Here is a 17,477-nt window from a genome sequence, read left to right as displayed (position 1 = left end):
CCCTGCCATGTCCTGCCTTCCCCATTTTAACCCCCTTATCCTCCCAACCCCCCCCCTTCCCCTTTGCTGACCCCTCAATCCTCCTTGAAGAAATCAATAGACAGTTTCCACCCCTGAGTGAACGCTTCTACCGATCCCCACAGAGTGAACCTGACCTTCTCCAACCTCAGGAATTCCGCCAGGTCATTCAAAATCCGTCTCCGAGCTATCAGGGAGGCAAAGGCTAATTCCTCCCCCCCACTTGTGTTTAATATCCTCCACCGGATTGCTCTCCCTCTCCAGCAATATCCGCACCTTCCTCTCTGTAGTGATCTCTGTATCTGTTAAAACGTGATTAGTTAATGTGAAGTCAGTACAGACAGATGATCACTAGATGGCAACACTAACAGGGGCTATCTAAGGAGTTTCCCGCTCTTTCTGTACGTTAGTGTGGGTGTACTGCAGCTAGAGCAAAGACGTGACCAGATCAGAGCGTACTGTATTATCATAATTGTTAGTTTAATCTAATCTTAGTTAATTATCTTGCTAGTCAAAGTATTAAAGTGAAAGAACTCACAAGCATATTATTTTGTTACTCAATAAATAATTTGACATCGACTGGAAGACTTTGACTGTTTATAAAACCATGAGACCATAAGACATAGGAGCAGAATTCGGCCACTCGGCCCGTCGAGTCTGCTCCGCCATTCAATCATGGCTGATATGTTTCTCATCCCCATTCTCCTGCCTTCTCCCCATAACCCCTGATTCCCTTATTAATCAAGAACCTATCTATCTCTGTCTTAAAGACACTCAGTGATTTGGCCTCACCAAGTTCAATACAACTCGGCCAGATAAATGAGTAATATTTATATTACAATTCTGTAATATAACACCCTCCCCTATTTCATCCTCCGATATAACAGCTTATCCTGCAGCACCGGAGGTGGTAGCCCCGGAAATCCCTCAGGTGCGGATCCTAAAGCCATTCCTCTTGGCAACTCAATTTGTTCCCTATAAACAAGTCCCTGGGGAACTCAATCCCCACCTGCCACCACCCCTGGAACCTCGCATCCAGCCCCTCCGGCACAAACCTATGGTTGTATCAAACCGGCACCCACAGCGACATATCCTCCAGCCCAAAATGCTGCCTACACTGACCCCACATCTTTAACGCTGACACCACCACTGGACTCACAGAGTACCTGACCGGCGACAACAGGAGTGCTGCGAACAGCAGAGCCCACAAACCCGTCCCTCTACACGACGCCCCCTCCACCCGCCCCAGATCGGCCTCTCCCCATTTCCTCACCATCGCATTATCTGCCGCTCAATAATAATTGATCAAATTCGGTAACGCCAGCCACTGCCCCCCCTCCCCACCCCCCCCCCCCCCCACCCCCATTCCAGAAAGGTACACCGCACCTGCGGGGCCTTCCCTGCCCACACTAGCCCCAAGATCAGCCCATTGAGCTTCTTAAAAAAATACTTAGGGACAAAGATTTTTTTTAAATTAAATTTGGAGTACCCAATCTTTTTTAAAATTCAGGGGCAATTAAGCATGGCCAATCCACCTACCCAGCACATCGTTTTGGGTTGTGGGGGTGAGACCCACGTAGACACAGGGGGAATGTTGACTTAGGGACAAAGATAGGGAGGTTCTGAAACACGTACAGCGCACAGGCAGCACCATCATTTTTATAATTACTGCTCTGCCAACGACAAAGGCAACACATCCCAGCTCCTAAAATCCATCTCCATCCCCTCCACCAAGCGAGCCAACTTCAATCTGTGTAGCTGGGCCCAGCTCTGCGTCACCTGGATAGCGAGGTATCTAAAGCTCATCCCCACCACCCTAAACGGCAGCTCCCCTAACCTCCTTTCCTGCCCCCTAGCATTGTCCGGGAACACCTCACTCTTTCCCATGTTCAATTTATATCCCATAAACCGGCCAAATCGCCCAGAATCCCCCCAATCCAGCCCAACGGGTCTGAGATATATAATAACATCATCTGCGTACAGCGAAACCCTGTGCCTGGCAGCCCCTTCCACACCCCCCCCCCCAGTCCGTCAATGCCCTAAGCACCATTGTCAATGGCTCCAATGCCAATGTGAAAAGCAAGGGGAGAGCGGGCACCCCTGGTGTCCCATGATCTAACCCAAAGTACCCCGAACACACTCGGTTTGTCCACGCACTCGCCACTGGTGCCTTGTATAGCAGCCGGACCCAGTCCGCAAACCCTGAATGCAAACCGCCCCAGCGCCTCAAACAAATACATCCACTCCATCCAATCAAATGCCTTCGCCGCTTCCTAACCCCTCCAGTCCACCCCTCCCCCGCAATCCACAACTACCAACAAACAAAGAGGAACAAAAGGCACCATCACCGCTCCCCCGTCGAAACCCACCCCCAACTCCCCACCCCATGTGCCCCACACTGAACACAAAGCTCCTCTCCAAAGTTCAGTGTCCTCACACTCCTCCCAGCCCGCGGTCCCCCATAAAGACCATCGCCTCCTCCAGCAACTCCTGATTTTTGTGTGTCACCCACCAAGCGGGCAGGGTACAGAAGCCCAATCTTCACCCCCTTCTTGAAGAGGGCAGCCTTTTTCTGGTTGAACCCAGCCTTCCACCTTCACCAGCTGGTGGGGAAGGGGGGGGGGGGGGGGGGGGTGGCGGGGCTTTAAGGTTAAAAAAGGACACAGAGTGTGTGGAGGGGAACGACAAGGAGGGGGGGGCACAGGAGTTTGGTTATTTTTTTGTGTGATTTCCTGCTTGTTCTCTTTTTGGTTTGGGTTGTGTTTGATGTATATATATATATATATAAATGCCTTAATAAAAACATTTTGAAAAATGTATCCCCTTGCCATATCTGTGAGCTATACAAATGCAGCTCCCTCCCTCTCTGCTTCCCACGTGCAGGTAACTACAACGCTAACACTGTCTGCACAACCTGTCCAGCGGGAGCATTCTCCAATGTTTCATCAGCAACCCAGAGGTGTCAAACGCACACAGAGTGAGTACAACAGAGGACATACAGTCTCTGGGCTTGAGAGAGGTGAAGTTAAAGCGATAGGGAGGGTTGCCGGGGCTGGAGGAGGTTCCAGAGATAGGGAGGATTGCCACACCTGGAGGTTCCAGAGATAGGGAGGATTGCCACACCTGGAGGAGGTTCCAGAGATAGGGAGGATTGCCACACCTGGAGGAGGTTGCAGAGATAGGGAGGATTGCCACACCTGGAGGAGGTTACAGAGATAGGGAGGATTGCCACACCTGGAGGAGGTTCCAGAGATAGGGAGGATTGCCACACCTGGAGGAGGTTGCAGAGATAGGGAGGATTGCCGGGGCTGGAGGAGGTTACAGAGATAGGGAGGATTGCCACACCTGGAGGAGGTTGCAGAGATAGGGAGGATTGCCACACCTGGAGGAGGTTGCAGAGATAGGGAGGATTGCCAGGGCTGGAGGAGGTTACAGAGATAGGGAGGATTGCCACACCTGGAGGAGGTTGCAGAGATAGGGAGGATTGCCACACCTGGAGGAGGTTACAGAGATAGGGAGGATTGCCACACCTGGAGGAGGTTCCAGAGATAGGGAGGATTGCCACACCTGGAGGAGGTTCCAGAGATAGGGAGGATTGCCACACCTGGAGGAGGTTACAGAGATTGGGAGGATTGCCACACCTGGAGGAGGTTGCAGAGATAGGGAGGATTGCCACACCTGGAGGAGGTTACAGAGATAGGGAGGATTGCCACACCTGGAGGAGGTTACAGAGATAGGGAGGATTGCCACCCTGGAGGAGGTTACAGAGATAGGGAGGATTGCCACACCTGGAGGAGGTTGCAGAGATAGGGAGGATTGCCACACCTGGAGGAGGTTACAGAGATAGGGAGGATTGCCACACCTGGAGGAGGTTGCAGAGATAGGGAGGATTGCCACACCTGGAGGAGATTCCAGAGATAGGGAGGATTGCCACACCTGGAGGAGGTTACAGAGATAGGGAGGATTGCCACACCTGGAGGAGGTTACAGAGATAGGGAGGATTGCCACGCCTGGAGGAGGTTACAGAGATAGGGAGGATTGCCACGCCTGGAGGAGGTTACAGAGATAGGGAGGATTGCCACGCCTGGAGGAGGTTACAGAGCTGGGGGCTGGATTCTCCGATCTGAACCCGAAGTGCTAACACTGGCGTGGGAACAGTGGCGTCTTACGCCCGAAAAAACAGCGCAAAAGCTGCACCGATCCTCCATCTGGTGGGGGGGCTAGCCAGCACGGATGTGGCCTGCGGATACGGCCAGAGAATTGCCGGGTCCGTAGCGGCATAAGCGCATGGCGGAGGCATGCTGCACTGTGCAACACGGCGCCTGCAGCACGCCTGCCAAAATACTGCCACCTGTAATCTGCCTCCCCACCCTCGGACCACCCCCCACCTGTCCCTCAGCCCCCGATGAAGGCCCCCTGAACGTGGAACAGCCCCCCACCCCCCCACCGCACCGACTGTGGCGGCACTGGACTCAGTCTGCAAATGCCACGCCTGGTTCACGGAAAAAAAAGGACAAGTATCCCACACCGCTGGGAATGCGTCACAAGGGAGGTGGAGCATCGGGGGAGGGCCTCAGGTGACATCCTTCGAGAACACCGTTTTCGACAGCGCGGAGCCCACGATTTTGGCGCAAACGGGGATTCTCCGGCCGATCGCCAAATGCAATTGTGGCACCGGCGACCGAGGTTCTAGGAGGAGGTCACGTAGATAGGGTTCTGGGGGACTGGAGGAGGTTACACAGATAGTGTTCTAGGGGCTGGAGGAGGTCACGTAGATAGGGTTCTCGGGGCTGGAGGAGGTTACACAGATAGGGTCCTGGGGAACTGGAGGAGATTACACAGATAGGGTTCTAGAGACTGGAGGAGGTTACACAGATAGGGTCCTGGGGGACTGGAGGTGGTTACACAGATAGGGTTCTAGGGGGCTGGAGGAGGTTACACAGATAGTGTTCTAGGGGCTGGAGGAGGTCACGTAGATAGGGTTCTCGGGGCTGGAGGAGGTTACACAGATAGGGTCCTGGGGAACTGGAGGAGATTACACAGATAGGGTTCTAGAGACTGGAGGAGGTTACACAGATAGGGTCCTGGGGGACTGGAGGTGGTTACACAGATAGGGTTCTAGGGGGCTGGAGGAGGTTACACAGATAGTGTTCTAGGGGACTGGAGGAGGTTACACAGATAGGGTTCTAGGGGCTGGAGGAGGTGACACAGATAGGGTTCTAGGGGACTGGAGGAGGTCACACAGATAGGGTTCTAGGGAACTGGAGGAGGTTACACAGATAGGGTTCTAGGGGGCTGGAGGTGGTTGCACAGATAGGATTCTAGGGGACTGGAGGAGGTCACACAGATAGGGTCCTGGGGGACTGGAGGTGGTTACACAGATAGGATTCTAGGGGACTGGAGGAGGGGAGGTTACACAGATAGGGTCCTGGGGGACTGGAGGTGGTTACACAGATAGGATTCTAGGGGACTGGAGGAGGTCACACAGATAGGGTTCTAGGGAACTGGAGGAGGTTACACAGATAGGGTTCTAGGGGACTGGAGGATATACACAGATAGGATTCAAGGGGACTGGTGGAGGTGGCACAGATAGGGGTCAGGGGACTGGAGGTGGTTACACAGATAGGGTTCTAGGGGACTGGAGGAGGTCACACAGATAGGGTTCTATGGGGCTGGAGGTGGTTACACAGTTAGGGTTCAAGAGGATTGGAGGAGGTGACACAGATAGGGGTAAAGGGACTGGAGGAGGTTAAACAGATAGGGTACTTGGGGGTTGGAGGAGGTTACACAGATAGGGTTCTATGTGACTGGAGGAGTTTATACAGTTAGGGTTCTAAGAGGCTGGAGGAGGTTATACAGTTAGGGTTCTAAGGGGCTGGAGGAAGTTACACTGATAGGGTTCTAGGAGCTGGAGGAGGTGACACAGATAGTGTTCTGGGGGACTGGAGGAGGTTACACAGATAGGGTTCTAGGGGCTGGAGGAGGTTACACAGATTGGGTTCTAGAGGCTGGAGGTGGTTACACAGATAGGGGTCTCGGGGGCTGGAGGAGGTTACACAGATAGGGTTCTCGGGACTGGAGGGGGTTACACAGATAGGGGTCTAGGGGGCTGGAGGAGGTTACACATATAGAGTTCTAGGGGGCTGGAGGAGGTTACACAGATAGGGTTCTGGGGGACTGGAGGAGGTTACACAGATAGGGTTCAAGGAGCTGGAAGAGGTTACACAGATAGGGTTCTAGGGGCTGGAGGGGGTTACACAGATAGGGTTCTAGGGGCTGGAGGAGGTTACACAGATAGGGTTCTAGAGGCTGGAGGAGGTTACACAGATAGGGTTCTAGGGGCTGGAGGAAGTGACACAGATAGGGTTCTAGGGGCTGGAGGAGTTTACACAGATAGGGTTCTAGGGGCTGGAGGAGGTTACACAGATAGGGTTCTAGGGGGCTGGAGGAGGTTACACAGATAGGGTTCTAGGGGACTGGAGGAGGTACACAGATAGGGTTCTAGGGGACTGGAGGAGGTTACACAGATAGGGTTCTAAGGGGCTGGAGGATGTTACACAGATAGGGGTCAGGGGACTGGAGGAGGTTACACAGATAGTGTTCTAAGTGGCTGGAGGAGGTTACACAGATAGGGTTCTAGAGGCTGGAGGAGGTTACACAGATAGGGTTCTAGGGGGTTGGAGGAGGTTACACAGATAGGGTTCTAAGGGGCTGGAGGATGTTACACAGATAGGGGTCAGGGGACTGGAGGAGGTTACACAGATAGTGTTCTAAGTGGCTGGAGGAGGTTACACAGATAGGGTTCTAGAGGCTGGAGGAGGTTACACAGATAGGGTTCTAGGGGGTTGGAGGAGGTTACACAGATAGGGTTCTAGGGGACTGGAGGAGGTTACACAGATAGGGTTCTAGGGGCTGGAGGAGGTTACACAGATAGGGTTCTAGGGGACTGGAGGAGGTTACACAGATAGGGTTCAAGGGGCTGGAGGAGGTTACACAGATAGGGTTCTAGGGGCTGGAGGAGGTGACACAGATAGGGTTCTAGGGGCTGGAGGAGGTTACACAGATAGGGTTCTAGGGGGCTGGAGGAGGCTACACAGATAGGGTTCTAAGGGGATGGAGGAGGTTACACAGATAGAGTTCTAGGGGCTGGAGGAGGCTACACAGATAGGGTTCTAGGGGCTGGAGGAGGTTACACAGATAGAGTTCTAGGGGACTGGAGGAGGTTACACAGATAGGGTTCTAAGTGGCTGGAGGAGGTTACACAGATAGGGTTCTAGAGGACTGGAGGAGGTTACAGAGATAGGGCTCTATGGGCTGGAGGTGGTTACACAGATAGGGGTCTAGGGGGCTGGAGGAGGTTACACAGATAGGGGTCTAGGGGACTGGAGGAGGTTACACAGATAGGGTTCTAAGTGGCTGGAGGAGGTTACACAGATAGGGTTCTAGAGGCTGGAGGAGGTTACAGAGATAGGGCTCTATGGGCTGGAGGTGGTTACACAGATAGGGGTCTAGGGGGCTGGAGGAGGTTACACAGATAGGGTTCTAGTGGGCTGGAGGAGGCTACACAGATAGGGTTCTCGGGGCTGGAGGAGGTGACACAGGTAGGGTTCTAGGGGACTGGAGGAGGTTACACAGATAGAGTTCTAGGGGACTGGAGGAGGTTACACAGATAGGGTTCTAAGTGGCTGGAGGAGGTTACACAGATAGGGTTCTAGAGGCTGGAGGAGGTTACAGAGATAGGGTTCTATGGGCTGGAGGTGGCTACACAGATAGGGGTCTAGGGGACAGGAGGAGGTTACACAGATAGGGTTCTAGTGGGCTGGAGGAGGCTACACAGATAGGGTTCTCGGGGCTGGAGGAGGTGACACAGATAGGGTTCTAGGGGACTGGAGGAGGTTACACAGATAGGGTTCTAGGGGGCTGGAGGAGGTTACACAGATAGGGTTCTAGGGGACTGGAGGAGGTTACACAGATAGGGTTCTCGGGGGCTGGAGGAGGTTACACAGATAGGGTTCTAGGTGCTGGAGGAGGTTACACAGATAGGGTTCTAGAGGCTGGAGGAGGTTACACAGAGAGGGTTCTAGGGGCTGGAGGAGGTTACACAGATAGGGTTCTAGGGGACTGGAGGAGGTTGCACAGATAGGGTTCTAGGGGACTGGAGGAGGTTACACAGATAGGGTTCTAGGGGGCTGGAGGAGGTTACACAGATAGGGTTCTAGGTGCAGGAGGAGGTTACACAGATAGGGTTCTAGAGGCTGGAGGAGGTTACACAGATAGGGTTCTAGGGGCTGGAGGAGGTTACACAGATAGAGTTCTAAGGGTAGAGAAGGTAGTCAAGAAGGCATACGGAATGCTTGCCTTCATTGGCCGGGGCATTGAGTATAGGAATTGGCAAGTCATGTTGCAGCTGTATAGAATCTTAGTTCGGCCACACTTGGAGTATAGTGTTCAATTCTGGTCGCCACACTACCAGAAGGATGTGGAGGCTTTAGAGAGGGTGCAAAAGAGATTTACCAGAATGTTGCCTGGTATGGAGGGCATAAGCTATGAGGAGCGATTGAATAAACTCCGTTTGTTCTCACTGGAACAACGGAGGTTGAGGGGCGACCTGATAGAGGTCTACAAAATTATGAGGGGCATAGACAGAGTGGATAGTCAGAGGCTTTTCCCCAGGGTAGAGGGGTCAATTACTAGGGGGCATAGGTTTAAGGTGCGAGGGGCAAGGTTTAGAGTAGATGTACGAGGCAAGTTTTTTACGCAGAGGGTAGTGGGTACCTGGAACTCGCTACCGGAGGAGGTGGTGGAAGCAGGGACGATACTGACATTTAAGGGGCATCTTGACAAATACATGAATAGGATGGGAATAGAGGGATACGGACCCCGGAAGTGTAGAAGATTGTAGTTTAGTCGGGCAGTATGGTCGGCACGGGCTTGGAGGGCCGAAGGGCCTGTTCCTGTGCTGTACTTTGCTCTTTGTTCTTTGTTCTTTGAGGAGGTTACACAGATAGGGAACATTTGGAAGTGTCATGAAAATGGGAGAGACAAGAGATGCCACAAAGGGATAGGACAAGGAAGATGATGAGAAAATATTCCGTTGGAATTTTGGGAAAGGGAGCAGGATTTGGATGATTCAGGTCTTTCCTCAATTGCCCAGCACAGTTGGTGAGAGCTGGAACACCGTGTACATCTTCTCGCTCCAACCTGAGACGCACTCGCCTTTGAGTGAGAGTGCCGAGAGTGATTAAGGTTCTGGAGACTGATTCCTGTGGCGGCAGGAGTCACGGTTCGGGGTGGAGGAGGTTACACAAAGGTGTCCTACTCAATGGGGCAGGGGCTGACAGAGATTGGCAGGACAAGATTGAGAATTCTCATCGAAATGTCCGACAATTCAGTGAGGCTTGTTGGGAGGGTCCCCCACATCCTGTTCCTAGATCATTCCCTCACGCCCCCCACCCACACCCTCCCACTCCGCTCACGAGTGTCCTCCCACACCAATTGCTCCATCAAAGTCTGAATTTGTTCCTGTTCTCCCCACTAGCTGCTTGGCACTCAGGAAGCTCACAGCCAGACCAGGGAACGCCTCTGCGGATGCCGAGTGTTTGGCTACAACTGCCGGAATCCTGGGACGATCTGGGGACAAGCACGGCGGTAAGATCCGGACTCGCACCGCACCGAACCGGTTGACACAATGTTGCGTACGGAGGGAGCGCCACACTGTCAGAGGGTCAGTACTGAGGGAGTGCCGCACTGTCAGAGGGTCAGTACTGAGGGAGTGCCCCACTGTCAGAGGGTCAGTACTGAGGGAGCACTGCATTGTCAGAGGGTCAGTACTGAGGGAGTGCCCCACTGTCAGAGGGTCAGTACTGAGGGAGTGCCCCACTGTCAGAGGGTCAGTACTGAGGGAGTGCTGCACTGTCAGAGGGTCAGTACTGAGGGAGTGCCCCACTGTCAGAGGGTCAGTACTGAGGGAGTGCTGCACTGTCAGAGGGTCAGTACTGAGGAAGTGACACACTGTCAGAGGGTCAGTACTGAGGAAGTGACACACTGTCAGAGGGTCAGTACTGAGGGCGTGCTGCACTGTCAGAGGGTCAGTACTGAGGGAGTGCCGCACTGTCAGAGGGTCAGTACTGAGGGAGTGCCCCACTGTCAGAGGGTCAGTACTGAGGGAGCACTGCATTGTCAGAGGGTCAGTACTGAGGGAGTGCCCCACTGTCAGAGGGTCAGTACTGAGGGAGTGCTGCACTGTCAGAGGGTCAGTACTGAGGAAGTGACACACTGTCAGAGGGTCAGTACTGAGGAAGTGACACACTGTCAGAGGGTCAGTACTGAGGGAGCACCGTTCTGTCAGAGAGTCAGTACTGAGGGATCGCTGCATTGTCAGAGGGTCAGTACTGAGGGAGTGCCCCACTGTCAGAGGTTCAGTACTGAGGGAGCACTGCATTGTCAGAGGGTCAGTACTGAGGGAGTGCCCCACTGTCAGAGGGTCAGTACTGAGGGAGTGCCCCACTGTCAGAGGGTCAGTACTGAGGGAGTGCCCCACTGTCAGAGGGTCAGTACTGAGGGAGTGCTGCACTGTCAGAGGGTCAGTACTGAGGGAGTGCCCCACTGTCAGAGGGTCAGTACTGAGGGAGTGCTGCACTGTCAGAGGGTCAGTACTGAGGAAGTGACACACTGTCAGAGGGTCAGTACTGAGGAAGTGACACACTGTCAGAGGGTCAGTACTGAGGGAGCACCGTTCTGTCAGAGAGTCAGTACTGAGGGATCGCTGCATTGTCAGAGGGTCAGTACTGAGGGAGTGCCCCACTGTCAGAGGGTCAGTACTGAGGGAGCACTGCATTGTCAGAGGGTCAGTACTGAGGGAGTGCCCCACTGTCAGAGGGTCAGTACTGAGGAAGTGACGCACTGTCAGAGGGTCAGTACTGAGGGAGCGCTGCACTGTCAGAGGGTCAGTACTGAGGGAGCGCCGCACTGTCAGAGGGTCAGTACTGAGGGAGCACTGCATTGTCAGAGGGTCAGTACTGAGGAAGTGACACACTGTCAGAGGGTCAGTACTGAGGAAGTGACGCACTGTCAGAGGGTCAGTACTGAGGGAGCACTGCATTGTCAGAGGGTCAGTACTGAGGGAGAGCCCCACTGTCAGAGGGTCAGTACTGAGGGAGTGCTGCACTGTCAGAGGGTCAGTACTGAGGAAGTGACGCACTGTCAGAGGGTCAGTACTGAGGGAGCGCTGCACTGTCAGAGGGTCAGTGCTGAGGGAGTGCTGCATTGTCAGAGGGTCAGTACTGAGGGAGCACCTCACTGTCAGAGGGTCAGTACTGAGGGAGTGCTGCATTGTCAGAGGGTCAGTACTGAGGGAGTGCCCCACTGTGAGAGGGTCAGTACTGAGGGAGTGCTGCACTGTCAGAGGGTCAGTACTGAGGAAGTGACACACTGTCAGAGGATCAGTACTGAGGGAGCGCTGCATTTATTAGAAGGTCCGTACTGTTGGGACATCCGGAGACCCTGTGGGGGACAAGATGGCGGCACCATGGTGCGCACATTGCGGGGTCGGGACAAGATGGCGGCACCATGGTGCGCACATTGCGGGGTCGGGACAAGATGGCGGCGCCCATGGTGCGCACATTGCGGGGTTGGGACAAGATGGCGGCGCCCATTGGTCGCACATGGACCCGGGAGGAGAAGATGGCGGCTCCCATTGTGCGTCTGGCGTGGGGGAGGGGGCGATAGCGGGCGTGATCGCAGCGACTGCGCGAGCCTGGCACACCGCCGCGAAGTGGCCCTTTTTACTGCAGGCTTTACAAACTGCAGTGCGGGCCGGGCAGTGTTGGCGGGGGTGCTTCTGCTGTCCGCAGAAGTTGCAGCGGGGACCCCCGGGGAGCGCGGATCAGCGTGCGGCGCAGGCGTATTGGGAAGGCAGGGCCCCGGCTGAGGAGCTCGTTGATGGGGTCCAGGAGGTGTAGGAAGGAGTAGAAGGGTGGGCAGCGCGGAGGGAGAGTTACGATTGTACCATGTAACGGGGATGCGACCGTCATGGAGAGCGCCAAGGTTTTCGTCTCCGCCAGTTCAAGCGTGGCCCCTTCCAGTAATCGTTCTCGGATGTGGTCCGACGCAATCCCCGTCACGAAGGCATCGCGCATGAGGAGATTCGCGTGTTCGGCGGCCGTAGCGGCCTGGCACAGTCACAGTCCCGGACGAGTGGAATTAGGGACCACCAGAAGTCTTCGATGGACTCACCAGGTAGTTGCGAGCGGGTGGCGAGTACATGCCTGGCGAAGAGCATGTTCGCCTTCTGTGTGTACTGTTCCTTAAGGAGTTCCATTGCTTTTGTGTAATTCGTGGCACCTTGGAACAACGGAACATTCTTTGAGAAGGTGACTGAACAGGTAGACGAGGGTAGAGCAGTTGATGTGGTGTATGTGGATTTCAGTAAAGCGTTTGATAAGGTTCCCCACGGTAGGCTATTGCAGAAAATACGGAGGCTGGGGATTGAGGGAGATTTAGAGATGTGGATCAGAAATTGGCTAGCTGAAAGGAGACAGAGGGTGGTGGTTGATGGGAAATGTTCAGAATGGAGTTCAGTTACAAGTGGCGTACCACAAGGATCTGTTCTGGGGCCGTTGCTGTTTGTCATTTTTATCAATGACCTAGAGGAGGGCGCAGAAGGGTGGGTGAGTAAATTTGCAGACGATACTAAAGTCGGTGGTGTTGTCGACAGTGTGGAAGGATGTAGCAGGTTACAGAGGGATATAGATAAGCTGCAGAGCTGGGCTGAGAGGTGGCAAATGGAGTTTAATGTAGAGAAGTGTGAGGTGATTCACTTTGGAAGGAATAACAGGAATGCGGAATATTTGGCTAATGGTAAAGTTCTTGGAAGTGTGGATGAACAGAGGGATCTAGGTGTCCATGTACATAGATCCCTGAAAGTTGCCACCCAGGTTGATAGGGTTGTGAAGAAGGACTATGGAGTGTTGGCCTTTATTGGTAGAGGGATTGAGTTCCGGAGTCAGGAGGTCATGTTGCAGCTGTACAAAACTCTGGTTCGGCCGCATTTGGAGTATTGCGTACAGTTCTGGTCACCGCATTATAGGAAGGACGTGGAGGCTTTGGAGCGGGTGCAGAGGAGATTTACCAGGATGTTGCCTGGTATGGAGGGAAAATCTTATGAGGAAAGGCTGATGGACTTGAGGTTGTTTTCGTTGGAGAGAAGAAGGTTAAGAGGAGACTTAATAGAGGCATACAAAATGATCAGAGGGTTAGATAGGGTGGACAGTGAGAGCCTTCTCCCGCGGATGGATATGGCTGGCACGAGGGGACATAGCTTTAAACTGAGGGGTAATAGATATAGGACAGAGGTCAGAGGTAGGTTCTTTACGCAAAGAGTAGTGAGGCCGTGGAATGCCCTACCTGCAACAGTAGTGAACTCACCAATATTGAGGGCATTTAAAAGTTTATTGGATAAACATATGGATGATAATGGCATAGTGTAGGTTAGATGGCTTTTGTTTCGGTGCAACATCGTGGGCCGAAGGGCCTGTACTGCGCTGTATCGTTCTATGTTCTATGTTCTAACATGCTGGAGCTCAGTCTGGAATACAGGACGTTTATCTTCTGAGCCTCCATTGGCTCGGGGTCCGCAGCCTTGATGTAGGCCTCAAAACATGCTAGCCAGTGAGTAAAGTCTTTTCTAGCATTGGACGAGTGCGGATCCAGCTGCAGGCGATCGGGCTTAATTCTGATATCCATTCTGTGGAAAATCTGACTAATAAATTGATGCACGATCAATTGCATAAAGACTAAAGTTGGGTACAACTGTGGCTTTTTTACAGTCAGATGCGAGGCCTCCTGCTGCAGCTGGCGAAATGGCAGGGCACAGGAGGTCATGCATATTTATACAGTTCTCCGTGGGCGGAGCCAGCCGGCAGGAGCTACCGGCGAACCTGTAGTGCAGGTCCTACCTTACATCTCCTATTACAGTGGTTCACCACAATTAGATTGAGGATTGATACAAGACCATGCGGAGAGTGTGGGACAGTGGGATTAATTTGGTTGAGATATCAGTTTTGGCTGCTGAGCAACCATTTCAAGTGGTGGCCATTCTGTATGCAACCGAAGCATGCAGGCACTAACCTCTCCATCTTTTTTACAGACTCCACCTCGGTCTCTCTGGCTGTGCTCTCTGCCATCTTGTTCATCATCGTGGTGACCACGGGCTTTTGTCTTCTGCAGGGACTTCGCAAGCAACGGCCTCTCCAACTGGCCTGTTTCAAAAAGGGTGAGATGATAGGATCTCAACTAGGCCTCAGGCTTTGTGCAGGAAGGGTGAGCAGGGAGGAAGGGTGAGCAGGGAGGGAGGGTGGGAAGAAGTATCCAGGAAGGAGGAAGGTAAGAAGAGATGGCCGTTAAGCTCCTCGAGACTGCCCAGCCAGGCATTACAGACACATAGCTACATAGAAAATAGGAGCAGGAAGAGGCCTTTTGACCCTTCGAGCCTGCTCCGCCATTCATCACGATCATAGCTGGTCATCCAACTCAATAGCCTAATCCTACTTTCTCCCCATAACCTTTGATCCCATTCTCCCCAAGTGCTATATCCAGCTGCCTCTTGAACATATTCAAAGTTTTAGCATCAACTACTTCCTGTGGTAATGAATTCCACAGGCTCACCACTCTGTGTGAAGAAATGTCTCCTTAGATCTGTCCAAAATGGTTCACCCTGAATCCTCAGACTGTGACCCCTGATTCTGGACACACCCATCATTTGTAACGCCTTTGTCAAACGCCTTCCCTGTCTAGTCCCGTTAAAATTTTATAAGTCTCTATGAGATCCCCCCCTCATTCTTCTGAACTCCCAGCGAGAACAATCCCAACCTCGTCAATCTCTCCTCATATGACAATCCCGCCATCCCTGGAATCAGTCTGGTAAACCTTCGCTGCACTCCCTCCATAGCAAGAACTTCCTTCCTCAGAGAAGGAGACCAAAACTGCACACAATACTCCAGGTGTGGCCTCACCTAGGCCCTGTACAATTGCAGCAACACATCCCTGCTTCTGTACTCGAAACCTCTCGCAATGAAGGCCAACATACCATTAGCCTTCTTTACCGCCTGCTGCACCTGCTTGCTTACCTTCAGCGACTGGTGCACAAGGACACCCAGGTCCCGCTGCACACTCCCCTCTCCCAATTTACAACCATTCAGGTAGTAATCTGCCTTCCTGTTTTTGCTTCCAAAGTGAATAACCTCATTAATCGCTGGCTTTGAAAGCAGACCAAGGCAGGCCAGCAGCACGGTTCAATTCCCGTACCAGCCTCCCCGAACAGGCGCCAGAATGTGGCGACTAGGGGCTTTTCACAGTAACTTCATTGAAGCCGACTTGTGACAATAAGCGATTTTCATTTAATTTCATTTCACTTATCCAAATTATACTGCATCTGCCATTGATTTGCCCACTTGCCCACTCGCCCAACCTGTCCAGATCATGCTGTAGGATCCCTGCATCCTCGTCACAATTCACCCTCCCACCTAACTTGATATCATTGCAAACTTTGAGATGTTACATTTTGTACCTTCATCCAAATCATTAATATATATTGTGAATAGCTGGGGTCCCAGCACCGATCCCTGTGGTACCCCACTAGTTACTGCCTGCCAATTTGAAAAGGACCCATTAATCCCCACTCTTTGTTTCCTCTCTGCCAACGAGTTTTCTATCCACCTCAATACATTTCCCCCAATCCCATGCGCTTTAATTGTGCACAATTATCTCTTATGCGGGACTTTGTCAAATGCCTCCTGAAAGTCCAATTATACCACATCGACTGGCTCCCCCTTGTCGACTGTACTGGTTACATCTTCAAAGAATTCCAACAGATTTGTCAAGCATGATTTTCCCTTCATAAATCCATGCTGACTCTGACTGATCCTGCTTCTGCTTTCCAAATGATCCGCTATAAAGTCCTTGGCCGGGATTCCCCGAGTCTCCGCGTTGCAATCGCGCTTGACGCGGGAGCGGAGAATGGGTTGTCACACCCGTGATCGGGTCGCTTCCTGCGATTCTCCGGAGACCGGAGAATTGCCACGGCACCAGTCAGGGGCCATTGAAAGAGGCCCCCTCGGTGATTCTCCGCCGACAACTGGCCGAGTTCCCGCCGGCGTGGTTCACCCATGGTTCCACCCAGCGGGAGCTCGGAGTGGTGGCTGTGAAAACAGTCCACGTGGTGGGGGGCGGGGGGGGGATCCGTCACGGGGGGGGGGGGGGGGGGGAGGCCTTCAGGACGGCCAGCTCGCGATCGGGGGCCACCGATCGGCGCGCGCGATCTGGGGGGGGGCACATATTGTGTGGGCCGGTCCGCCATGTTGCTCAGAACCAAGGCCAGAGGTGCAGGGCCCCGTCTCAGCAGCCGGAGCTGCGAGGACTACTCCGGGACCTTCCAGCCCCCTTCAAATCGGAGAATCACTCCGCACTTTCTAGTCAAAAGTCCAGAGTGATTCATGCCCGTTTTCTCGCGTGGGGAACATAGCCCCATTATCAGAGAATTCCGTCCCTTGATAATGGTTTCAAGTATTTTCCCCACTACCGATGTCAGGCTTACAGGTCTAATATATAGAGAGAGAGAGACATACAGAGAGAGACATACAGAGAGAGACATACAGAGAGAGACAGACAGAGAGAGGAGACAGAGAGAGAGAGACAGAGAGAGAGACAGAGACAGATCGAGAGACAGCGAGAGACAAAGAGACAGAGAGAATGAGGGAGAGTCAGAGGGAGAGACAGAGAGAGACTCACAGAGACTCAGAGAGAGAGAGAGAGACAGAGACAGAGGCGGAGGGACATAGAGAAAGGGAGAGGGAGACAGAGAGAGAGGGCGGGAGATACAGAGAGGGAAAGACACAGAGAGACACACACACACAAAGAGAGAGATGCAGAGACAGAGTGAGAGGCGGAGAGACAGAGATAGAAAGATAGAGAGACGGAGACAGAGACAAATAGACAGAGAGACAAAGAGAAAGACAACGCCAGGGTCCCAGGTTCGATTCCTGCTTGGGTCACTGTCTGAGCGGAGTCTGCACATTCTCCCCGTATCTGCGTGGGTTTCCTCCGGGTGCTCTGGTTTCTTCCGACAAATCCCGAAAGACGTGCTTGTTAGGTGAATTAGACATTCTGAATTCTCCAGCAGTGTACCTGAACAGGAGCCGGAATGTGGCGACTAGGTGATTTTCACAGTAACTTCATTGCAGTGTTAATGTAAGCCTACTTGTGACACTAATAAAGATTTTAAAAAAGATAGAAAGACAGACGGAGAGAGAGAGACAGACAGAGAGAGCGATAGAGACAGACAGAGGGAGAGATAGAGACAGACAGAGGTCTGTCATGATATGTAAACATGCAGATAATGACCACATAGAATAGGACACGACCAATGATCAGTCAGGACACTCAGGGGTGGTATCTCACTATAA

The 17,477-nt window shown here is 52.9% G+C and overlaps 1 protein-coding gene across 1 annotated transcript in view; it reads left to right on the top strand.

Moving 5' to 3' along the window:
* Positions 1–17,477, top strand: part of LOC140392893 (tumor necrosis factor receptor superfamily member 3-like) — a 178,093-nt gene that overhangs the window by 141,779 nt on the left and 18,837 nt on the right. The window contains exons 5-7 of the mRNA XM_072478656.1: positions 2,902–2,995; positions 9,557–9,666; positions 14,165–14,290. Coding sequence (XP_072334757.1) covers positions 2,902–2,995; positions 9,557–9,666; positions 14,165–14,290 — 330 coding nt within the window. The remainder of the gene's footprint in view (positions 1–2,901; positions 2,996–9,556; positions 9,667–14,164; positions 14,291–17,477) is intronic.

Source organism: Scyliorhinus torazame, chromosome 16, assembly GCF_047496885.1.
Source record: "Scyliorhinus torazame isolate Kashiwa2021f chromosome 16, sScyTor2.1, whole genome shotgun sequence".
Taxonomy (NCBI): Eukaryota; Metazoa; Chordata; class Chondrichthyes; order Carcharhiniformes; family Scyliorhinidae; genus Scyliorhinus; species Scyliorhinus torazame.
This window is presented reverse-complemented; position numbering and strand designations above follow the sequence as displayed.